The sequence below is a fragment of the Taudactylus pleione genome, unplaced genomic scaffold (genome assembly GCF_031769625.1).
Source record: "Taudactylus pleione unplaced genomic scaffold, aTauple2 ptg000386l, whole genome shotgun sequence".
Classification (NCBI taxonomy): domain Eukaryota; kingdom Metazoa; phylum Chordata; class Amphibia; order Anura; family Myobatrachidae; genus Taudactylus; species Taudactylus pleione.
In genome coordinates this window covers 6272275-6298237 of record NW_028284787.1, presented here as the reverse complement: position 1 = coordinate 6298237, position 25963 = coordinate 6272275, and the positions used below count along the sequence as shown (strand labels likewise).

Genomic DNA, 25963 nt, shown 5'->3' with positions numbered 1-25963 from the left:
CATGACTTCAGTACCGGTGGCTCATTCTTCTCTCCTCTACCTTTAGACATGGCAATGTGTAACAGGTATAAAGTATAAATGCAATGTGACCTTTTCACAAATTAAAGAAACCCACACACCTTTTCAGAGGGATGAGAAGAAACACAGTGATGGGTATATCTGACAGTTTTGAAAATAAAAGGCAGTATAAATACAGCAGCTAGCATTACAGTCACATACAATGCATAAATACATTCAAATGCTGATAAAGATGGACTCTGAATCAACTGACCAGCCCCTCAGGGGTATTGGTAGGATATAGAGTGCTATATACCTGACCCAGGGGAGAGGTATACAGGGAGACAGACCCAACCTCTGAGACCAACAGCTTTCAGCAGTGCACCCAAGGTGGACTGTTAGCATCTCACACACGAGGTGGTCAGAAGTAACGAACCAAACGCGGGAATCTGTAACCGGAAGTTGCGTCTGGGTTGGGGGAGAAGCGGCCGGGGGAGTGCCTATCTCCCCTAAACTGCGATTTTGACGGCATGGGTACACTGGCCTCACAGTAGTAGACGCTACCTAGTGGTAAAATCTGGTGGAACTACGTAATCTGGGTAACAAGGCAAAAGACAAAGGTTGTACAGTATAGGACCTAGGCCTTTTGCCATTTTTACCCAGATTACGCACTTTTAGGCCTAATAGTGTACCAAGTCGCTAATCATCTACTAAACACGGTATTTAGGATTTGTAATTATTTTGCAAATGAATTGGTATAAAGTAGCAGATTAAGCATAACGATGCTTGGCATGAGTCATAAAGTGGTTTTCAAAAATACTAATAGCGGCTCATACAGTGGTTTGAGACAAAAAAATACGAAATCCTAAATACAGTATTTGGCGCACTATTCGCAAATTAAGATTCAAAATTCGGGGGAAAAGTACTCAAATATGGAGGGAGCGAAGTAGTGCCAGGCAATGTAAAGGATAAGTGTATGAGGACACATCTGTAACCAGAAATTGTACGATGTCGACAGCCAGGTACACATATTAGACGAGGTCTAGTGTGCCTGACATCTTCAGTGATGGGACCCAGCATCAGCAAGTGCATACACACTTGCCGATGGGAGCAAAGGAGCGACGGCGGGGGCCATGCTGCATTCGCTAACGACATCCCCCGTCAGCCCTGCATGTAGGGCCGATGGAGGATGTTATTGACGACACGTGGGAGAGCCCATCATTAGCAACATAGCAGGTACACACTAGATGATGTGTCCGATATGTCGGTCTGATCTGCTGGATCAGACGACATATCGTCTAGTGTGTACCCAGCATAAGGGGTGATTCAATACCCGGAAATGTCCTGTGGAATGCTTCTGGAAAGGTCATCAACGTATCTCCACTAATTTGCACAGGAGAATGCATGAAGATTCCTTACCATAATAAGTGGTAATGTGCGCAGTCAAACATCACGGTGATGACTGGTGGCACATTGCTGAAAATTTAATATCTGCCAATTACAGCCTTGAACAGAGCTGTGGCAGTGGAATGGACAGCAGTAAATGGACAGTAAACTGTAGCATTTTCTGTGAACACACAGCTTACGTCACACCAAAACAAGCTAATAGAGTCTCCAAGAAAATATATATAATACCCCAATGTCACCCACCACCAAAAACACAAATCGCTTGCTTTGGGATGTGTGTTTTCAATAATACTTTTATTTTTTAGTAGCAATCCATATAATGCAAATGTAAGATTGCGTATTACTATACACGCACACTAGAGAACCAGACACATACACTATACTTTTCAAAAGGAGAATTGGCTGCATGCTCTAAATCAGATATAGTCCCACAGAAATATATAAAAATAATTTAATTTGATATTCTAAAAATGCATTCTGTTGTACATTTAATAGTCTCTATCCAAGCATTTCTAACATAAAAAGGCTTAGTAAAATATACTTTGAAATGGTCTCTAAATACACAATGGAAGAAACCAGTTAGCCTAAGGTTTTGCCTTTTCAAAAATTAGTATTTCACGAAGCCCGTTGACAATGTAGCCTCTTCAGCTGGTTGACACTTTTAGACAAAGGAAATCCAATGTATAGTCTGTAAAGAGGAAAGTGAATATATATTTCACAGGGTTTGGGTACAGGATCCTGACTGTCAGAATACCGACAGTGGCATCCCGATAGACTTTTGTAAGCAAGTATTATAACCCTTAACCTAACCCTCTTCATAACATACCCCTCCCACAGCCTAACCCTAACCCAGCGCCATAACTTCTTTTACCGGTGCCCAATGCAGGCCACGCCCCCTCCACGTGACGTCACACTGAGGGTGCGGGACCACGATCAACGGTAATTACAGCAATGCCCTGAGCATCCTTAGGTTGCTTCCAGGGTCCTGTAAGGGCAGTGGTGGGTACACCTGTAGCGTCTTCAGGACGCTCCAGGCAGCACTGCTGCAGAGATTCTGGTGCAGTTATAGGCACCCTGCTAGCCAAATCCATGGACTGTGGGTGAGCAGCGGTGCCGCCCAGAGCTCTGCGCGACCGCACTGCTCGCATACCTTGCCATAACCCTCCCATCTCGTAGCCTCACCCTAACCCACCCTGTTGGGATGCTCAATACATCCCCTTCAGGGAGATGACTGCCTTGCCAAAACTGTGCAATAGGGCAATTCTACAGAAGTCTTAAAACAACTGCTTCTGATACTTATAGCCTCGGTGTGTCCCAACGATAGGGGACCTCCAGGAGTTGCTAGAATCCAGCACTGTTTGATACAATGTCTGTGTAGACAGTCATGAGCCGCTATGTTCCGACAGCAGCTGGCTCTTTCGATATATTGAATACTTGTGTTCAGTGAGTCGCGTGTGTTCCGGAGCCAGCTGATACTGACTTACTACTGCTGCAAATACCTAGTGGGTCTATGCGGCATCTTCTTGCTGTCCATATCGGTGAAAAACCTGTACGGTATGGTAAAGGCTGTGGGTTATGAGGGAGATGACCTCAGGCCGCACTGGCAACTAGAAGCCGCTGTTAACCTGTGTAGAGGATATCAGTGCAGGCAGCATAGGTTGTAAGCAAACCCTGCTCTTAGGCACCTTTGTCAGTGCAGCCTGCCAGATATCAGATTTTGTGATAACGGTCTGCATTTAAAATCTCTAGTGTACAGGGGAACAACAGTGATCTGACAGTTTCTCTAGTCTGAAGCAAAAATAATTGGACTACTGCAATGGAACCACCACATGGAATGAAGCATGTAGAAAAAAAAAAAAAGAGAGAGGTGAGGAGGAAAGAAAAACTACCAATCAGTACACATTCAAAAGGATGCACATAAAGTTTGGAATTCGTACCTCTCCATTTTCAAATGTTATTTCCCGTACCAAAGGTACACATTTATCTTGCGTCCAAGCGTAGGTTAGGTCAAAGTTGGTTAGTGAACCCAAATACACCATATCTGGAGCATTTTCCTGAAAACAAATAATTCATTAGTTCTCCTTATTTTACATCCGAATACTCAGTCGTTCTATTGGCAAAAACACAGTATACATTACCATAATGACAAAAATAATATACGATAGATATGACATTTAGAAGAACTGTAACCCATGGCAACCAAATACTAAAACACTTAGGTAAAAAAATTGGACTGATTGCTAGTGTGTAATAAAAAAAACATTATATATATATATATATTCATATATATATATATATATTTTCTCGGGTAAAATAAGTATTTAACACTTGACCAAGGCTTATAATTCTATTAATTTTCCTTAATAAAATGTAATTCCACTTGGTTTGCCAAGCATTTTTTTTATTTCACTTATGCAAGCAAGTCTAATTGAATGTACATTAGAAAAAAATGGAACACACTTACCCCAATGGGCTTGTAGATTACATTATCACCACTATACCGCTCTGGTTTTGAAACGTCCCTAAAGACGACAGGTGTAGAGGAACATGTAAAAAATGGAGCAGGAAACACAATCATACATAAGTAGAAAGAATGTAATATCTCATCAGCACAACAAATACTGTACAATATGGCTCTTACCCAATAGCACCAAGAAAGACACAATCATCATGCAAAATATTTGCTACTTTTGCAAATGTTCTGTAGTTGTCAGAATCATTATTTTCAAAAAAGCCAATTATTGTTCTTTTACTGCGCTGTAATGAAAAAACAAGAACAAAATGTTTTTACAAATGGCAAACCTTATGATCAGGAAATATCTATACATCACAATACATTATAAAATAAGCAGTATAAATGCTGGTCTATTGCTAGAAATGACTGTGCAAAACTGAATCATTAGAATATGATTTCTAAAGTACAGAATTGTCCTATACCTATCCTGGATATGCCATATGGCGCAAGGAGGAGCTGCCAGGTCCCGTGCGACTCTGCTTGCGCCAATTGTCCCTTTCGCCCGAATGCAATGTGACTAATACGCACCAGGAGACTGCACTGATTAATTTGATGTGCAACACTTGTATTATCTTGTGCTACAGAGACTAAAGTGGAGAAAAGCCTTGGCCGCTGCCTCGTAGCACTTCCTATACAGAATCAGTAACATACAAGTGTGGCACATCAAATTAATCAGTGCAGTCTCGTGAAGCAGTTTGTCACATTTAGTTGGAACGAAGACGCATTTTTGTGCGAAAAAGACAAAAAGGATGCTCGGCACAAAGCACGCCATGAAGGGCTGTTTGGTGTGACTGCAGCAATATTGTATGAGACACATCTGTAGATACACGTTACTCTGTCAGGCTTTTAGCTAGAGAACAAAGAAGCTTCCAAATTATAGAGTGGCATGTATGTAATGAGCCTTATAAGGAGACGACAGATGTGTCCTCATACTCCATATGGAGCAAGACATCTGGCCTGATCCTGTGCTGCTGTTTTTCCTCCACTTTGCTACTTTTTCAAAATGATGTAAGTTTGCACATAATGCACTAGGTACTTGTCTATTGACGCGGCTAAGTAGCAAGTTCATGGCGTGCTACACTGGGGTAATTGGCGCTATTTGAGGACCGGTGTATGTGGGCACATCTGTTGTACATGTAATGCTGGGCATGCACTATAGAAGTATCTGGCCGATCTGCCCAAATTGGCGGATTGCCCAGATAATTGTACTTTGCATCCGTGATCCGAAAATATGATCGGCTAAGCGTGCCGAATCGTCCAGCATTTTCGTTAGATGTGATATTTTGAAGTTACAAGTCTGCCACAATGGGCAGTGACTGACAGATGGACATTTCCCCTTCATAGGAGAGAAAGCCAGGAGAGTAGCACAGATATTGTGACCAATACAATGAAATATCTACACATAAACAGTAGAGGATCTGAATGATACCATGCAGCCCCAGGGCCAAATCTGTCCTTCTTTACCAGGTTTGTGTCAGTCTGTGTAACCAGGAACCTGACTGAACTACCGTGAAAATACTCTACTATATCACAATATACTTTACAATATGCCCTTTATGATAGATAAACTCTAAATAATTAGAATACGTTGGCCGTAATACAATATATCTAAATGACAGCTATGTTAAACTAATCTATACTGTACTGCCAAAAGCCAGAGTTCACAACATTCACAGATTTTAGTATGCTTTATCACAAATACAGCAGGGGTAGATGTAGGAGGATATTAAATAAACATAATAAAATGCTCACATCAATAGTTTTTAGTTGCTCCAGGTTGTCAACTGTCCGGATTGGATCACTTCTTTGCTGTCGGATGTAGTCTGCAATCGCAGTTACTGAGCGTTGACCTCTATACTCTCTTTTCATCATCATTCCATTTCTAAACAGTTTTAATGTTGGATACTTGCTTATCCTATATCTTTGTGCAATATCCGCTGAAAGGGAACATTATGATTGGGATCAGTCATTTTTAAACCAAATGATTAGCTAATGAGAACTGCACGGCACCATGCTAAAGACGTACAAAATGTCATGGTAAAAACAAAAAGACGACCATGTGGAATTGCACTTTTTAAATGTATGTAACCTATCAATGACACAAACTAAAAATGTGTTTGTGGAGTAATAAAATAGAAGCTCTGGGGTGTTACTGTCAATTCTGCTGCATATATCATCTCTGCATCAGGGTGTGGTATATTTTGTAGACATTCATCATGTCAACAGGAAAATGTAGACCTTGTCATAATGGCAACATGCTCGATATTGACCATGTTGATACTGATAAAATGTCAACATTATTAGAATGTCGGCAAAATGCCCCTGGTGGTCTAGTGGATCCAGCAGCACTTGCGGTGGTGAGTATGCCTAAACCTAATCCCTAACCCTCCCCCTAGTGCCTAACCCTAACCTCACCTCCTCTGCTGGTCTGTGAAGAATGTTAGCACACACCGACATGTTCAGTGTCGACATTGTGATGGCGACAGTATGAATATCAACAATTTGACTATGTTCCTGGAGGCAGTGTAATGTGCAGTACAGAGGTTAAAAAAGCTGCAATAAAAGTTCCTGCTAGCCTCATAGTGCCTTATATTCACTAAATACACTGTAGTAAGAGAGAATATTGAACAGGGTGATTTAGTCGGAATCCCGACTGTCAGAATGCAGATGGTCACAATACAGAGAGCTACATCCAACGGTAAGTATTAGGGTTAGTGACTAGGTGGGGGTTAGGATGCGGGAGGGGTGGGTTAGAGGGAGAGTTAGGGTAAGGGTTAAAATACTTATCAAAATTCGTTGGGAATTTGATAGTCTGGTTCCTGTACCCAACCATGAACAGGCAAGTGCTGCTGGTAGACTGCACACGGTAGGGACAGCATACAGGAAGTGCAGTGGTCAGAAGCCCAATGTAGATTCAGTAGAATATATGTATATTTGACTGGGTGTCTTGATATGAAGGGTACTGTGAGTTGATGTTGTTAAAGGGGAAATGAAAGACTATGCACATTCTCTAAACCTTTGCTGTAGTACTATACAACATAATAGTCAGCTAATACACAAACAAGGTATAGGGGTCTATTTACTAAGCAGTGTTAAGAGACAGAGTGAAAAGTGTTAAGAAAGTGATAAGGTGCCAGCCAATCAGCTCCCAACTGTCATCTCACAGGCTGTGTTTGAAAAATGACAGTTGGGAGCTGATTGGCTGGTACCTTATCACTTTTCACTCTGTCTCCTAACACTGCTTAGTAAATAGACCCCATAGGTTGGTAATGTCCAGGAGATAGAGAGTAACACACACAAAAAAAAAGCAAGCACAGACAACGATTAAAGCGTTCTATGACAGATAGGAAGAAAACGTATGCAACTTACAGTGTTGATCACAATCCACTCTGGCAAAAACAACTTTATTTTTATCAGGAAATTCTTCTTTAATTATATTGGAAGCTTCCTCAAATATAGGGTGCAGCATTTGACTGAACCTGCACCTATAAGAAGAAATTAAATATTAAACGGTTTCCTAATGATGTTACAATTGCAGTTACATAAAAGAATATAACACTGTTTCACATGCCCAACAAAGTAAACGCAACCACTCCTGGCTTACAATACATTTGTAGTGAATACAAAATATATGCTTCCTTATGATTATTTCTACTGCTGCAGAATGAAAGTGCCAAAAGTCCAATATGATAAAGATCTCTTATTTTCATTTTTTCTTTTTAAACAGTGTGGATTTTTGCCTTAGAAGTCCAAAGTGTATAAGAGGAATTCCAAATACATGTCAGTATAAGAGCGAATGATAATCAGTGTTACAACTACCTATAGTGTCACATCTAGTCGCACAATATTTGCATAGTTTAAGTGCTTGTACTAAAAAAAATAACAATAAGATTATAATACAATTTAGCTAAATCAACAAATCAGTTTTATGGGAAGTATACAATTTTTAATTATTATTTTCAAAACTTATATTAGAGAGATTTCTATTAGAGAAAAAGAAAAAAACATTCCAATAAAACAACAAATTGGCGTTATGAGGCACCCAAGTATGACAGTGACAACATAACAAAATAGATTCAAATTAGAAACATACCAGTCCGCATAAAAGTTAACTAAAGCGACATCTGCATTACCTGAAACAGAAAAAAGGAGGGGGTGGGGCAATAGCTTTTTATACTGCAGAAACTATAAATGCAAAGTCAATATTTACAGAATTTCTTAGTACAGGTTACACTGAACAGGTACATGCAGGACAACATGTTCTTCATTTTAACACACATGGTTAGGACCAAGGGCCAATGTAATAGGGTGAGAGTTTAGATAATGTGAGAGTTTAGCAGTAAATGGGAAAACATCTGGATGAGAGTTTAAATCGTGAGAGTTTTTTTGAGTCTGAAAAGCATGTGAGTTTGCACGTTCTCGGACTCTATTACATTGGCAGTGTTTAAAAAGTGTGAGAGTTTACTAGTAAACTCTCACATTTAATAAACTCTCACCCTATTACATTCGGCCCCAAGAGTAATAATGTTACATCTTTATACCTAACTAGAAGCAGGAAAAGAAAAGAGCTGTATTAAATTGGCAAGGTGAGGTTTTTTATTTAAATTATCTGGGTATTCCCCTACTATTGAACCAGAGCAATCTAATACGGTCGGCCATTTTGTTTTTATTTTTTACTTTTTTCAACTGGAAATTTAGTCATCTAAAACTAAAGACGGGTGAAAAAGTAACAAATGAAACCATGAAGCGCTGGCTTTTCTTTGAATTAAGTTCTTTCTTTTGCTAATTTTTACATTTAAAATAACAAATAATATGATTGGGGGCAGCAAAGGAAACAGGAGAGGCTGGCACATCAGCAAAAGTGCAATCATCCCACACTGCCTTCTCGTTATATAGATTATAACAAAAATGAAGTTGGTGAAAAAAACAAACAAACAAACAATTATACGTAGCTTACATAGTAGGGAGCCTACCTTCTCAACACCCAATGGAGGATTAAGGAAAACATGCATGTTTATGGGAATTCCTGAGTTAGATGCATCTCCCTCAGGGATTCCTTTATCTTAATTGAGCTACTGCATTCCTTGAGAACACGAGCAAGGACCTCAATTTCTACACTCGACTGCTCCTTCGGTAGATGACTTGACAAGAGTAAAAATGGTTTAGAAATGCTTGTTCCCGAAACCAAATACAGTGGAAGAATGGAAGATAATTAGTGATTAGCCAACAGTTTTCCTTCTGGTATGATAACACAGGGCATAGGCTATCAGGAACTAGATGTAAAGTTATAGCTTTGCTTCAGGTTATGAGGGCATAAAATAAGCATTTTTAGATTATGTATATTTTAGTAATTTGACAAGGGTGGTAACGATATGTATTATAAAGGCCTTTTCCTCAGCCAAGCACAACTTAATAGTGGGTAGGAAAGTGAAGACTATAATATCAATGTGTAAAGACTAGTAAATGAGATGTTAAATAAAAATGAAGACATGAAATAGAAACACTGAATGTAAGAATGAGTGGTGTCAGAAGTACTAATAGGAACGCTTGCTTCACCCAATATCATTAGAGGAAACTTACTTTAGAAGTGCAGCAGAACATGAGAAAAGCATGAATTTAGTGGAAGGTAGACGTCAAGGATAAGAAATATATAAATGAAAGGGAAAAGATGACAGAAAATGGACTGGAAGACATGAACGGTAAGCCATGACATATTCAGGTGTAATTATAGCAGTCTAAGGGAGAACAATGTAGACTTGATTACATAATAAAGTCTTTAAGGCTGCAGGAGGAGTGAAGCAATATGGTTAGGATGGTAAATCAAAATGAATAGACACTACTACAGGGTTGTCTTAACAGAAGTGGGGACCCTTCTCATCCATTCACGGGAAATAAATGTAAATGGTCAATAAAATTAAACTCTCCTGCATGCCCATCAGACCTCCCACACATGCAGAGAGACTCTGTCTGACTGGTCTGAAGCCGGCGGATGAAGTAAAACTGGGACTGAGATGAGTACTCGTCACGGGGGGGGGGGGGGGGGGGGGTTGTTAGATCAGAATACAGTGCACCGGCGGCCGTCTTATAAAAATATCACAAATTTACCAACTGGTGCGGCTGTAGGGGGGCAGGTTGGTGGGCCCCTACAGGCTTCAGGCCCTTGGGCAACTGCCCAGCAAGCCCAATGGAAGAGATGGCCCTGCACTACTATAGATGCAGCTTGTAAATCTGTGAGTAGTGTAAGCAGGCAGGAAGCTTTGACACAAAGTCAGTGGTACAACAAGGGATAAGAGCGATTCTCCAGTAACAAAACATTTCCCATTTCTTTTTCTAAGAAAGGGACAAAGGAATCTGGACAGCTCAATTCAAGATTAGGAAAGGGATAACTGACGAAAAACGTGAAGTAGGATCAAGAGGTCTAATTAACAAATTGAGTAATTTAATTGATTAAGGGACTTTGGAAAACAGAACTATAATATAATACAGATTAGGGAGTTAGGATTAAGAATATAGAGCTATAAAGCATCCTCAAAAAAAATTGCTTTGGGCAGTGAGCACTAAGTAGCACACATTTATTGAAGTATTTGAGTTGAATCAATTATTTACTCAGAAGCAACACGCGTGATTAAGGAGGTACACTCAAATAACTTACACTAGGGTTTAAAAGCAATGGAACTTTAGTGGAAGCTTATAAAATTACTATTGGCTTAACGAAGTGCTAATATATTCAAAGGAGGCCTTGGCAATGGTATAGAAAATAAAGAATATGTGTCTGCGCCTGAGACTACTAAATAAATACAATTACTATACACATTCAGCTATAAGCGGTTTTAATTCAAAATATCAAAGAACAACAACGTATAAAAATTTATAAAATACACAGAACTGCAGTTCCTGAAATAGATACCAAATTGGTTACATAGCATGCATAATGTAGGACAAATAAAAAACAACAATATGGACCTGATGTTAATCTCATAGAGGAATATGCTGATAAAAAAAATATATATCTCGGCGCCAAAAAAGTCCCATAAGAATATTGTAAACTATGATAAAAATAATCCTTATACGATAATGAACACAGAGTCTTTATCCTGAATAGGGGATTGCTGTGATCCCTCAGTAGTGAAAGGGTCAGTCACCACTCCAATTTAGACAGGTTGTGATGGCTAGCAAGATCCCAAATTATGTTTTGAAGCATGGTGACCTGGCATCAGTAATCCTGTAATGGTCCCAGGAAAACCGACAGGGCACAGTGAGAACCTGGGGGGGAATGCCACAGCAGCTTTAACCACGTGGATCCACCACGATGTCAGTGTGGAAGTCTGCAGGTGGCATAGGGTCCGGCCACCGTCAGGCTGCTGAATAGTGAAGACAACAGCCAGCAGGACGTGATGAGAGTAAATCCAGTGATCCGTGCTCTTTTAAAAAAAAAAACCTTGCTAAAGGGGAGAAACACGTCAAGGTCTTTGCTGGACTGCCTATGTTCCTGAAAGAACCAGTTTCTACCACAATATCCTGCTGCCTCTATTTGATGTGACCATCCAAGAGCACGGAGCACGGAGTGCGGAGCATGGATCACTGAATTCACTCTCATCACGTCCTGCTGGCTGTTGTCTTTACTATTCAGCAGCCTGACGGTGCCAGACCCTATGCCACCTGCAGACTTCCACACGGACATCATGGTGGATCCACGTGATTAAAGCTGCTGCGGCATTCCCCCCCAGACTCTCACTGTGCCCGGTCGGTTTTCCTGGGACCATTAGAGGATTACTGACGCCAGGTCGCCACGCTTCATAACATCATTTGGGATCTTGTTATCCATCACCAAGCTGTCTCAATTGGAGTGGTGAGTGACCCTTTCACTATTGAGGTATCACAGCTATCCCATATTCAGGATAAAGACTCTGTGTTCATTATCGTATAAGGATTATTTTTATCATCGTTTACAATATTCTTATGGGACTTTTTTGGCATCGAGATATATATTTTCTTATCAGCATATTCCTCTATGAGATTAACATCAGGTCCATATTGTTGTTTTTTTTATTTGTGCTACATTAATGCATGCTATGTAACCAATTTGGTATCTATTTCAGGAACTGCAGTTCTGGGTATTTTGTTTCCCATGGAAGAGTTGAAGAAGTGGGTCAAGAGGTTGAGAAATTGTATACCTTAGGAGAAATCTCAATACATAGGTGGTGCGTATCAAAAGTGAGGCTGTTGTTGGTCATGTCTCCCCATCGCGGTGGCTAGATGTATGTCATGTCAGCTGCTAGCCCAATCAATGTGCATTAGAGAGGACCCAACGTAGAGACATGGAACAGATACAGGAGGTGCAGAGTTATAGAGTTTGGAGCCGCTTCATTTTCCTAAAAACCTGCCCTGTAGCTGTAACTGTTTTCTGTGTAGAAGACTCCCTGCATAAACACAATTAGAATGGAGGCTTTAGTAGGCAGAGGAAGTTCTCCACTTCTCGAGTATGCAGTAGCCTATGGGTATTTTAGGAGAGCTACTGGGTACCCTTTCACACTCTGCTGTTAAGCCGCTGCGGTGTCCGGCATCCTCAAACCAAAACCCGCACCCCCAGTGAGAGGAGCGCTCATTCAGGGACTAAAGAGCCAGCGTGTCTCAACCAGGGGCAAGGCAGGCAAGCGGTGGCTGGCGGGGGTCAGGGGAGGACAGCGGGAGGTCTATATTACAACCACGTGTGTATCGTGCAGCAGCAGTGCTAGCACATAAGACTCGCCGGAGCTCTGTACTGGAGGTCGTGGCTTCTGGCCGGCAAGTAGGCCAAGGAGCGCCGGAGGGCACCGGGACCTCAGAGGGCCGAGCATGGGGACAGCAGGTACCTTTAGGCAGGCAGGTAGGGTAATCCAACAGGGATGTAGCTTCACAGCCTGTCAGTCCCCACAGATCCCGATAGCTGGAGGTCAGAGGATCTCTAAGATGGCGGATGGGATCTCTGTGGCAGCAGGTCCGCAGTGTGTCTGAGGCTCTCTCCGGCAGTAGCGTCGGGAAACCAGCTATCAGCGGGAGCGTAGGAGTCGGCGGTCAGCGGAGGACAGCTGGTACACGGACAGGTAGGAGCAGCCGCGTTGCGCCACGCTCAAGGCTGTAAATACAGCCCGCGGCGTTTGACCAGCCGAAGGCCTGATCCAGCAGGGCTGCGGAGCAGGGGTCGTCTACCGCCTACAAAGACGTCCGGGCCTCAATCAGCTACTGGGGGAGTGAAGAGGAGCCAGAAAGCCCCCAAAATAGGGTCCAAACTCAGTCCAGATAGCAGGAGCAGAAGCAGTTCTTTTATAAATTTTTATATATTGTTGTTCTTTGATATTTTGAATTAAAACAGCTTATAGCTGAATGTGTATAGTAATTGTATTTATTTAGTGGTCCCAGGTGCAGACACATATTCTTTATTTTCTGTTCTGTTTTGGGGATATTCAGGCAAGAATCCCTGTGTCAGCTGCCAGTAATCTACTATTGATCTTGGCTTGAATTAGCACACCACTTTTTCTGTTGTATCCTTGGTGATGGTATAGTGACAACTTAAAAAAAAAAAGCCAAGAGTGTAGTGTTGTGGGCAGAGTGAAGTACTATTCCAATAAAGAGAAGGAGCAACACGACCTTCACAAAAAATGACTTACCTAAAAGGTCATCTATGTTGCCACTTTCTAGATTTATGATGTCACCTTTTGCTGGAGTGCAAGCCCATGCTGCCTGAAAAGTAATAGGGGAAAAAAAAAAAAAACCACCATGAGGACAAAATTTTTAAAAAAAGTGCTTAACAATACTTTATTTTCTGTATGTGATCAAAGGCTGAAATGCGGTCTTTATATTAATTTGCATATGATTATTTTTTCCCCTGAGTATACGCAACAAACAACAGGTTTACAGTTTTCTTTTAATTTTTTTTCTTAAGCCGGGTACACACTGGAGAGATGTCGGGCCGATATGCCGCTTTGTAACGACATATCGCTTATATCACTCAGTGTGATGTGCTGCACATCAAACGTCAAATGTAGCGATATTGCTAGTGGCCAATGCATTGTTAACGAATGACGGAACGGTGATTGTACTGGAGCAACCAGATGTGAACCAGCAAAAAGAAGATTTATATGCTTACCTGTTCAATCCTTTTCTTCGATTACATATGGGACACAGGCTTTATACTGGGTAGAGGTTGGTGGAAAGGAGTAAAAGGCTCCCCCTTCCCCCTATATCCCACCCCCAGCCATAGGCCACATCAGTTAAGTTAACAAGCCTAAGACAAGGAGCAAGAAGGAGAAGAAGGAAGACTGGCACGCTCTCAGGTCCAAGCACACAAGAGACATGTAACAGGAGAACCGAAAGTAGAGCAAGCTCCACAAGCCAGGTGCGCCAGGGTGGGAACCCTGTGTCCCCTAGGGAATCGAAGAAAAGGATTTAACAGGTAAGCACATAAATCTCCTTTTCTTCTTCCTCCATAGGGGATGCTTCACCCAAAAGCCACATCAGGTTTGGCAAAGGTATCAAAGGAATAGAACTTCAGGAAGGTATTGGTAGAAGACTACGCGGCTGCCCTACACAGCTGCTCCGCAGAAGCACCATGTCATACTGCCCACTAGGTTCCCACCGACCGCTTTGAATGAGCCGTCACCACAAACTGTGCAGGAAGATCCGCCACAACATAAGCGTGGCAAATAGTCGAACAGATCCATCTGGCCAGCATCTGCTTATTTGTTGGCCAACCCCGTTTGCGAAAGTCATACAGGACAAAGAGAACATCTGTCCTTTGTCCTATATACATAAAGCCGGAGGGCCCGCACGACATCCAGAGAGGCCTCCTCCGGAAAATAATTGAGAACCTGGAAAGCAAGGACCACAATCTCTTGATTGATATGAAACCTGGAAACAACCTTAGGAAGGTAACCTAGTTGTGTTCGCAGGACAGATCTGTCCTCGTTAAAGATTACAAACGGAAAGCAACAGGATAAAGTGCTCAAGTCTGACAACCATCAGGCAGAAGCTACAGTATGTTCCACGTAAGCCAAGAAATGTCCACAGTATGCAAGGGCTCAAAGGTGAAGCCTGCAGGGTTCTAAGAACCAGAGACACACTCCAAGGAGCCACCACTGGTACAAACGGTGGTTGTACATGGAGGACTCCCTGAAGAAAAGTCCGAACATCAGACAACAGTGCAATCGGTCTTTGAAAGAGCTGAAATCTGCACTTTAAGTGAAACAAGGCGAAGGCCCAAATCCAGCCCTGCCTGCAAAAGAGAAAGAATTTGAGAGAGTCGAATTGACCTACGGTTAAGATTTCTAGTTGAACACTAGTCAAAGTAAGTTCTCCAAAATCGATAGTAAACTCTAGCCGAAGAGGGCTAATGGGCATTAAGCATAGTGTTAATGACTGACCTGGAGAATCCTTTAGCTCTTAAGACTGATGTCTCAAGAGCCACCCCATCAAAGCGAGACGGGCCAGATCTGGATGACCGTACGGGCCCCAAGACAGAATATTTGGATGCAGTGTGAGACGCAGAGGAGCATCGACAGAGGTCTTAGGTCGGCGTACCACGCCCTTCGCGGACAATTGGGAGCCACTAGGATCACCTTGCCGTCCTCCAACTTCAATTTGCGGAGGACCCGAGGAGTCAGAGAGATCGGAGGGAAGATGTACAGGAGCGAGAAGGTCCACTGGACCGCCAAAGCGTCCACCAGAAAGGCCTCCGGAGCTCTGGTGCAAGAGTAGTACCACGGTACTTTGTGATTGTGCCGGGACGCCATCATGTCGCTGTCTGGCAAACCCCAGCAAAGAACTAGGAGTTGATAGACATCTGGATGTAGGGCCCATTCGCCAGAATGAATGTCCTGACGGCTTAGGATGTCCGCTTCCCAATTTTGCACTCCCGGAATGTAAACTGCCGACAGGGATGGAATATATGCCTCTCCGCCCACCGGAGAATACAAGCGACTTCCCTCATGGCGGCGCGACTGCGAGTGCCTCCCTGATGATTTATGTAGGCAACAGCCGTCGTGTTGTCGGATTGTACCTGCACTGGGCGACCCCGAAGTAGAGGCAAGGCCCAACAAAGAGCACTGTATGCCGCTTGGAGTTCCAGACTGTTGATCAGCAACAGACTCTCCAAATCAGACCACAGACCTTGAAAGGTCTGCTGACCAGAAACCACCCCCACCCCCTAAGACTTGCATCGGTGGTGAGGACTCAGTCCTGAACGCAAAAAGGACGTCGCCTGAGCAGATGGGACTCCTGGAGCCACAACAGGGAATGACAAACTTCCTGAGAAATAATAAACATCTGGGACTTGAGCTGAAGATGGAATTTGTTCCACCGAGCTAGAAACTCCAACTGTAGAGGCCGGGAATGAAATTGGGCATACTCCACCATGTCGAAAGTGGAGACTAGAGAGCCCAGCACCTACATGCAAGAATGAATTGACACTCAGCAGTGCTGTAGAAACAAACAAATCCTGGACAACAAGTCCCAAACCTTTTCTGCTTGGAGGATCACCACCTGAACCCTGGAGTTCAGCAAGGGAGAGGAGTTCTTCCAATTGATGACTCTTCCGTGAGCCTGGAGAAGATCCACTGTGACCCGGATGTGCTCTCTGAGAATCTCCGGGGACTGGGTCAGGAGAAGCAAATCATCCAGATACGGAAAAATTCGGATATCCCTGCTCCGAATATGAGCTAGAAAAAGGAGGGGGATTTAACCCTCTATTGTACCTCAGCACACTGAATAATACCTGCAACAATATATGAAGACTATATGGTAATAGAAATTCAGAGATATTAGTTGCATGCATTTGCAAATACATGGGAGGCTGCTGGGCCACGTCACGGTTTCTCTGTTACCAGCAGTCCCTAACACTAAGGGGTTCACGTCTATATATGAGCTGCCATGACCTTCGTGAACATACGAGGAGCCATGGAAAGTCCAAATGGCTAAGCTTGAAACTGGAAATGATCCTCCTGGATCGCAAACCTGAGGAATCGCTTATGACTGAGATGGATGGGAACATGCAAATAGGCAAACTTGATGTCCAGGCAAGCAATGAAGTCCCCGGGCTCCATGGCTAGAATAATGGAGCGAAACGATTCCATTCAGAACTTGGGAATCCTCAAGTACCTGTTGAGAGACTTCAGGTTGAGAATTGGTCGGAATGACCCGTTCGGCTTCCGGACCAAAAACATGGAAGCCCGAGCCCCGCTGAGACGTGGACACCAGAACATTGACCCTGGAGGCCAGAAGAGAGTGAATGGACTCCCTCAAAGCTCCTGCTTTCTCACGATCCCAAGGAAGATTTGTGGAGAAAAACCAGGCCGGAAGATGCTCCCGAAAGGTCAATGCATACCCCCTGGGAGACTACCCCTCTTATCCAGGCGTCCTCAGTGGTCGCCCTCCAAATTTCGGAAAAAAAAAAAAGAAGCCGGCCTCCCATCCTGAGGTCCCCAAGATGGAGACCTGCCCAGTCATGCGGAAGGTTTGTAGGCTGTCTTAGCAGCGGGGTGTCTGGAAGTCCAGGGCTGCTTACCTGCTGGTTTAGAACCTCTGGCAGAGGACCCCTGGGACCTAGAAACAGACCACCTCTTGGCCTTACCCTGCGGACGAAAGAATTGAAAATTAGCAGATCGCGACCTAGGAGCTGCCCCAGAAGGCAGAAAGGCCTTCTTAGACTCAGTATCCAACCGCCAAAAACTAAGTCAGAGAGTCCTCCTCATGGACACTGAATTGGCAGACACCTTGTAAGTTAGTATACCAGTGTCTATGGCAGTCTCCCCAATATAAGAAGACGCCTTCCAGACATGCTCCACGAGAGACAAAACATCATTCCTGTGGGCACCTGAAGTAACGCCATCCTCCAGGGAGTCAACCCAGCGACCAATGGCCTTAGCAACCCAGGCAGAAGCAAGAAGCTGGGTGAACTACAGTGCCTGCATTGGAGTTAATAGACTAGATTATTCTCTAACTTTCTATCCATCAGCTCCTTAAGTGATGCCGTATTAGGAAGAGGAAGAGTGATATTCTTAACCAAGCGGACAACATGAGCATCAACCGGGGGAAAAGACTCCCATCTAGCCCGATCGGCAGCCAGCAGAGGATAATAGGCAGTAATGCGTTTGGAAACTGGGAAACGCTTATTAGGGTGAGACCAAGCTTCCACCAAAAGTTCCTCAAAGTGCGCTGATGAAGGAAATTCTGACACTGCCCTCTTTTGCCGTTTAAACACTAGAGCATTGGATACAGGAGCTGGTTCCACATTCTTGATTAGTAAAACAGATTTAACTGCCTTAATCAAGGAAACTACGTCTACTTGAGGCTGGGAATCCTCTGGAATAGACGAAAGATTCCCCATCAGAATCCACCGCTATGTTCCCTCCGATCACGAGGAAGATCTAAGAGTCAGATTCACAGATAATGGTGTAAAGCTATCCCTCTTAGCAGGGCTATGCTTGGTAGCACGCTCCCTGTCCAGTATCTGTTTAAAGGACTCACACCCTCACACCTGTGCTACTCCCTGAACTGACTGCATAAAGGACTGCATCCAAGGATGTTCCATAGCGGCAGGCAACAATGTGGATGGCATCACATTAGAACACTGGGCCACAACTGAAGGGCCAGCCACAGAGGGCGCAACCAAAGGAGCTGAGAGTCTATCCACTACTAGCATTACCTGGGATAGCGAGGAAATCCAAGCAGGTTCCTGGCTGGCAGTCGCAGCTGAGAGGGCCCCCTGCTGTGAAGTAGTAAACAGTGAACACAGAGACCATCATGGTCCAGAACCTGTGAAAAAGCCACCGCAGCACAAGCCTTACATTTACTCAGCTTAGAAGCACCCACCTCCTTGGAAGCTTTTCCCCTGGAAGACGTAATACAGAATCCAAGGAGGACCCCCACATACCAGAGCAAGAACTGAGATGTGCAAAATAGGTTAGAGCAGAGAATATAAATGCACCACAGATCTACATATAAGTGGGGCTATGTAGAGACTGACTATGCAATATACATTAACAGTCAAACATACAGAACATTCAATGCAATATAAGGCAATAAATGCTCACAAAACCAGCCCCAATAGGGGAGGCAGGAGCAATATGTTAACCTGACCACTGAGGGTGAGGAATACAAAGAGCCTGCACTCTCCAAACACCAGCTGAACTGCAGGCACTGAAAAAATGGCTGCCCAGCGTCTGTGAGGAGGGGAGAGAGGAAGAGAAGTAACCCTAGACCAGACTTCCTCTTAATAGGAAAAACCATCAAGGTGCAGGGGATGTGCCAGAGGGGATAGCCTACCTCCTCCTTCAGGCATGGACCCCAGGACAATGACTGCCAAACTCAGCACCCCGCTGCCCTGGTGGTCTAGAAGGGATGCGGAAACAACCTAGGTCCCCCTGCCCGCACCGCCGGTATCTACCATACCGGTGGTGATAAGCTGCGATCACGGGGCTCCTTGCAAACAAGGATCCGAACTTACCTTGCCCCCTGCTGCGGCTTGGAGCTCCCACCGAGACTGTAGCTTCCGGCCGAGGACACAAGCCCAGTCGCCAGCGCCGCGGGTGATGGAGTGGCAAGCACTGCATACTCAAAAAAAAAAAATCAGAACGCCGTAAGCACAGCTTATACTGTGTGCCTGACTCAGGCACCAACAAAAAAATGGAGGTGGCCTATGGCTGGGGCGGGATATAGGAGGAAGGGAAGCCTGGGCTGTGTCTAACAGTTAACTGTGCGGTGCCCAGACTCCTTTCCACCAACCTATACCCAAGGTAAAGCCTGTGTCCCCTATGGAGGAGAAGAAACGTGCAATTCAAAAGACCCATTCCAAGATTGGGCCTACAAATCCTGCAGTCAAATTGTACAGCATACAGCAAGCACTCCAAATGGATTATCAATGTATTTATTTCCCAGTGTTCCACAGTGGATGTCTCATTACTTTAGTGCATTTTATAATTTATATATCCACAAAGTGACAGATACAAAATCAACACCATGAGGCTGTAGAGCAGGGGTGGGGAACCTTTTTTCTGCCAAGGGCCATTTTGATATATATAACATTATTTACGGGCCCGGTGCAGGCCATGCCCCCTCCGCGTGATGTCACACAGGGTGGGGCCACAATCACCGGTGATTACAGCAATGCCCAGAGCATCCCTGGATGCTCCAGGGAATTGTAAGGGTAGCGGTGTGACTATCTGAAGCACCCTAAGGACGCCCCAGACGACCAAGACGGCACTGCTACATAGATTCGGGCTGCAGGGTGCCATTCTATGCACCGTGCGAGCCAGATGAGGTTAGCAGAAAAAAGCTCAGAGGGCCAGACCAAATGATTCAGAGGGCCTTATACAGCCCCCGGGTAAGAGGTTCCCCATCCCTGCTGTATAGGTTGGATACAAATCTCTGCAAGGCATTATGTCATGACATTTGTCGCTGTTAAAAATACAAAAGCTAGGCTCATCGAATTCAACATTTTATTAGCTGTAATTGTGTTGATCTTTCTAGAGGAAAGCAACAGCAAATCCTCACCGTGACAGTTGCCAATGTAGCTTCACAGGTGGGGAAAAATATCCTTCTTTCCGCTTACAAATGGCAACGAGGCAAATTCCCTGACTCAACTCTTGTAACATCCTCTACTAAATATAGCTATACTTTTCTACTGTAGATAGAAATGCATCCATGCATTCTGAAATCCTGGCAGTGAATTAGCTATCACCACCTCATGTGTTAAGGAATTGAACAGTTTAATCACTCTCAAAGTAAAGGGCCCCTATGTAAGGGTAATCACACATCTATTTATTTGATATTGGAATTAATACCAGAAATAATTATTTTGAATGAAATGGAATCTGGCAATTTGTAAACTGAAATACACATGCTGATCTTGTTTCCCACAGAAAGAGAGACTGCTGTTCTGTGCATGCTTAGTAATTCATTTCAAATATAGACTATTGAGGGAATTCAATTAGCCGTGGTAGTTTACCATGGGCTAATTGATCCCCCGGGGCTATTCAATTAGCACCAAAGGCAGCCCGCAGGCTGCACTTAACGGGGAACCCGAAAAGAAATCCCCAACAAAATGCCTGTTAAAAGGTGCTAAGACCCTGGTAACGCAGAGCCTTGAACTATGTTGACACCTTATTATATCGGGTGTTAAAAAGGGTCTCGGGTGAAACAGGGGCTCTAATTGAATAGTCCAGGGGATTAAAGCCCGAGGCTACCACCCTTTTTCACACCCGTTAAATTAACAGGTAAAATTGAAGTCTCCCATAGTAACCAAGGATGCACATATACTCATTCTAACTGCCCCAAGCAGAACTCACTCTGTATTATGTATACTCATAAAAAGGTACATGTACTGTATTATGCTCATAGCATTCTGCTAGGGTGCTGAATTGCTTAATGTTGGTTGTGCAGAGTACAGGACAAAGCCCCACTCTGTGTAAGAGTGATCTCTATATTATATCATGTATACTTTGTTAAAAATGCAAGAATTGAATTTATTGAAAAAGCAAACTTCTAAAACAGGTTCCCCTGACACCTTTTTACAGTAAGCAGATGGCAAAACCAGTTTTATTTTAATCACAACAGATCTTTGGTTGTGCTTTCTATGGTGCTTGTTACAAAAGATTTTGCTAGACAAATCTTTGTACTGAACTTGGATTAAGTATCAATTAGGACACCTCAAAGGTGGATTTTACCCATAGTGAGCAAACTTCATTTTTCTATCATTATAATTTAACCTTTCCTTTTTAGCATATGTTTACATGCTTTTAAACCCTATGAAGCATTGGCAGGTCCTTCAAACATAAAATGTGCCCCAACTAGTGATGTATGCAACAAAAATCATCTGCCAGGGGGAGAAGATGGATGGGAGGCTGGAGAAGATTTTAAATTAGGTATTGGGGAAGGGTTAAAAAAAAAAAAAAGAGGCAGTGTGCAAAAATAGTGCAGACAGGGGACAAGGCTTAATCAATGGATGTAAGCCATGACTGGTCAATGAGATTTGAAAGATAAACACTGAATGAATAGAAAACATACAGAAGGGGAAGAACTTTGTGCACATGCAGAAAACCATTTATGACCAGCCCATTAACATGGAATTACAGAGGGAGGAAAAGAAACTAGTTAAGCATGGGGTATGTTATAACCTACCTAGCATAAACAATTCAACTAGAACTATAATGGAAAGGTAACAAAAGAAAAAAAAAATGGGGTCCAGCTCATGGTTTCAGGGGTTTAGGATGTTTGAGATCAGTGTCAGGACCCTTTAGGCCAGTTGAAGTAGGAGTATGTAGCAAAGTTAGGAGATCTAAGGAGTTGTCTGCTCATGGAGTGGATAAGACAAAAGGTTTGAGGTGCTAAGGGCGTCTAAGGCAATAACGGCATTTCCAAATGAAAATCCAGACCTTAACTCAAGACCCGGATGCAGGACTGGAATCCCAGCCATGAATACCTGGAATTGTTTGCACCAAACTCAACCTCAGCTATAGACAGAAGGAGCTAGAGGCTGAAACATACTACTGGGAACTTAAGTAAGCTGCTAGGAAGAGTGGCATAGTACCAAACCTGGAATCGTGATCACAGAACTCAACTAGTGTCAGGAATAGGAAATTGCAGAAAGGCTGACTACAGGAGCCGTATCACCATGGGACATAAACCACTGCCTGGAACTAGATTTGGGATCTAATACTCAGAGCTGAAAGTGCAGATACGATATCCACAACTACTAGCGGCCACAGCCGGAAAGACCCAGAGATCACCCACAACCCTAGAATCAAATCCCTGAAACACAGGAAGAGTCCATAGTAATGAATTCAGAATATGGGATCCAACCATAGCACCAGCCTATGGAATAAATCCCAGCATGCCTTGCAACAGTTTTAGCATGGCTAAATAGCAAAACTGTGGCAGGGCATGCTGGGATGTGTAGTTCTAAAACATGTGGGGGTCCACTTATTGCCAACCACTATATTAGACGATGTATACCCTGCACGACTTCGCTGGTGACGGGGCCCGGCATGCGGCAAATGCATACACAGTTGCCAATGCTGGGTCCAATGGGGGCAAGGATGTCTCATGCATTCTGCGGAATGGCATCACTAGTGACATCCCCCGTAGGCCATGAGTGGTGCATAGACTGAGCAGGAGATGGTTTCCATGATACTAGCAGCAGATACAGGAGCAGGAAACCGGTACAGGAGAAACTGAGACCTGGAAAACAGGAACTATTCCAGAAGAAAGGCGCTGCTCTGTGCAGGAGGCTACAACAAGATTAAATAGGCAGTACTGGAAGTTTATAGGTTGTTGAAATCAAACATGGCCGCGTCCATGCAGCTGGCTGGTTTGTTTACAAACATGTTTGGAGGGAACGATCTGTGGACAGCAATGATAGGACAGCATCGGGTGTGGTATGTGGGGCTAAGACCCCAATTCATGACACTTGTTTGGTGGACTGGGGTTTTTTTTGTCCTTGCTACATATGTAAAACTATAACAATGAATTACTTCTAATCCATGGTAGTATAGTTTTAGCTGATTTTCATCTGCCTCTGGAGCTGGTTTACTACTCATTCCAAGAAATAAGCTCAACTTCTATCTGCTAGAGCTGCTATGGACAGACTCAATCCCCAAATTCAATATGGCCATATAGTTTCTGGGCTGTCATTTATTACAAATGTATAATGAAACAACAACATTTAGAATGGTAGTCATTAATACACATTTAGACAAATAACTTTATAACTTAAGGTTTGTGAGCCTCAAGTGAGATACGGAAACAAGGTTGGTACTAATGTGCAGGACAAAAGACTAAAACAACTACCCATGTCTATTGCAATGCATGGTGAATAGGTAGATTAACGCCTCCTTTTCTCATGGCCTTCGGCACGCACTATGAGTAGTACATGAGGAGAGGAAGAAGAAAAAAAAAAAAAGGAAAATGCAGCTCTAAATATGTTATGTTACAAGAAGATACAAAATGTATGAAGATACACAAGGTGTAATGGTTAGCATTACTGCCTCACAGCGCTGAGGTCATGGGTTCGATTCCCACCATGGCCCTACCTGTGTGGAGTTTGTATATTCTCCCTGTGCTTGCGTAAGTTTCCCGAGTACTCCGGTTTCCTCCCACACTCCCAAAAATATACTGGTAGGTTAATTGGCTCCCAACAAAATTGACCATAGTGTGTATGTTTGTGAGCATGTGATAGGGAACATAGGTTGTAAGATCCACTGGGGCAGGGACTGATGTGAATGGTAAGATATTCTCTGTACACCGCTGCGGAATATGTGTGCACTATATAAATAACTGGTAATAATAATAATAATTCTTCAACAGAACTAAATAACAAAAAAAAACAACTTTCCCATTAGGCATAGGTAGAGCAAAAGCCATTTAACACTGAATCAGGTCAAATTTGAGAAGAGAATGTTGTTAAGTGATCAAAAATAGGGCTAGTACTTTCAAACACCGGAAAGAGTAGAGAGGTGGACAAGTTGCCCATAGCAACAGACCCTTTGACCATTCAACAAATTTGTTTGTACCATGTATTAGAACATCAATTATAAGTCAGCAAAATGTCCAACATGACCATATCCTGCCCAGCTAAATCCTTTACACATTTGTTTTTTCTTAAAAAAATAAAAAAAATCCAGACTCGGTTCATGTGAGATTGGCATCAAGAACTGGAAAGCCAATGAATTACCTTTTTCAGTATGTCGCCAGTATTAAGCACAAAAAATGGCATGACATATAAGATGCTTGTTAAAGTATTTCATCTGATCTCCAATCCCTGAAATCGTTGGACAACTTGGATTGAATATTATGCATCTTCATTGTAGGTCTATGTGGCTCGGTCTCTGTAAAAGGTTACTATATTCCTTGTTACAACCCAAAGCCTAATTCAAAAGCAATTTCTATTCAATAACTGCACAGTGGTTTCCATAAGCAAATACGTAAATAACAATCCTTACTGGTCAAAGGTCTTATACCATTAACATAATATTCTTCAGGCATGGTACAAAGTGTCGAAATTCAGAATGTTGACATTGTGAATATTAACAGTCAGCATGTAGACACAGCATATTTCAGGTATTTGAGCCATAACCCTAACTGCAGCCTAACTCTAAATGAAAATCATGTTCTTCAGTCATAAGTAAAATAAAAGCCCCACACTGGTAAATTTTCAAGACAACCCAGCAGCAGTGTACGCAATTGCAAGTATATACGAACATTGGGCGATTGTTCACTACTGAGCATGTATATAAGCCGCACTGCGTGTGCGCTACGATCGCACTGCTATTGACATGTTGTGTGCGTTTGTGGTGGTGACGGGGGGGTGGACGTAGAAACGTAGGAGTGTGTCTATTGGAACGCCGTTGCATGGGCGTGCACAAATTAGCCACTGTGATTGCATATGTAGCTTGAGTACTCACTGCGAGCAACGGGACTTGCAGTTTCTGCAGCTGGCCAGACCTGGTGTAAATTGTGCGTGACGGGCTGATGTCAGTCGATGGTACACGCAGGAGTGTGAAGTATTATGGATGTGAGAAAGCAGCAGTGGGCGTCTCTATACCGGATGCGCTGTGGCAGACATTGGCATTCTTTTGCAGCTGCGTTCCATGCGAATTCGCAGCTGTGTACGCAAGCACGATCCATACTGAATCAGGCCCAGTGTTTGAACATGGACATCAGTTTGTAAGGCTTGTTATGCGTAGTAATGCGCATTTAAAAGATCATACCAAATGAGAAATTCCATAAACTCAGGAGTGGAAATACCCTCCTTGGCTATTATAATTCTAAGGGGGAATTCTATTTCTTTGCATTGAAGTAACGTGCCTTTCTGAACGGCACATTGCGAACATCACAACTTGCAATGTCGGCACTACAGCAGCAGGCCGATACACGCGCAAAAGGACATCACACAGAATTGAATTCTCCCCTCAGATAATGTTACGAATAACCTCTTTTACAGTTTCAAACTAATTTCCACCACATGCAGGAGGACTTTTTTAGACCACATCATATACAGTAATTGTCTTTTCTTTG

At 43.2% G+C, this 25963-nt stretch overlaps 2 protein-coding genes across 5 annotated transcripts in view; one reads left to right on the top strand and one right to left on the bottom strand.

Moving 5' to 3' along the window:
• STX17 (syntaxin 17) overlaps nt 1-25963 on the top strand; it is a 328399-nt gene that overhangs the window by 258591 nt on the left and 43845 nt on the right. The window lies entirely within an intron of this gene.
• ERP44 (endoplasmic reticulum protein 44) overlaps nt 1-25963 on the bottom strand; it is an 88405-nt gene that overhangs the window by 30812 nt on the left and 31630 nt on the right. The window contains exons 2-8 of the mRNA XM_088445685.1: nt 13567-13639; nt 8013-8052; nt 7289-7404; nt 5672-5856; nt 4046-4161; nt 3869-3926; nt 3342-3458 (exon numbers count right to left, since the gene is read on the bottom strand). Coding sequence (XP_088301811.1) covers nt 3342-3458; nt 3869-3926; nt 4046-4161; nt 5672-5856; nt 7289-7404; nt 8013-8052; nt 13567-13639 — 705 coding nt within the window. The remainder of the gene's footprint in view (nt 1-3341; nt 3459-3868; nt 3927-4045; nt 4162-5671; nt 5857-7288; nt 7405-8012; nt 8053-13566; nt 13640-25963) is intronic.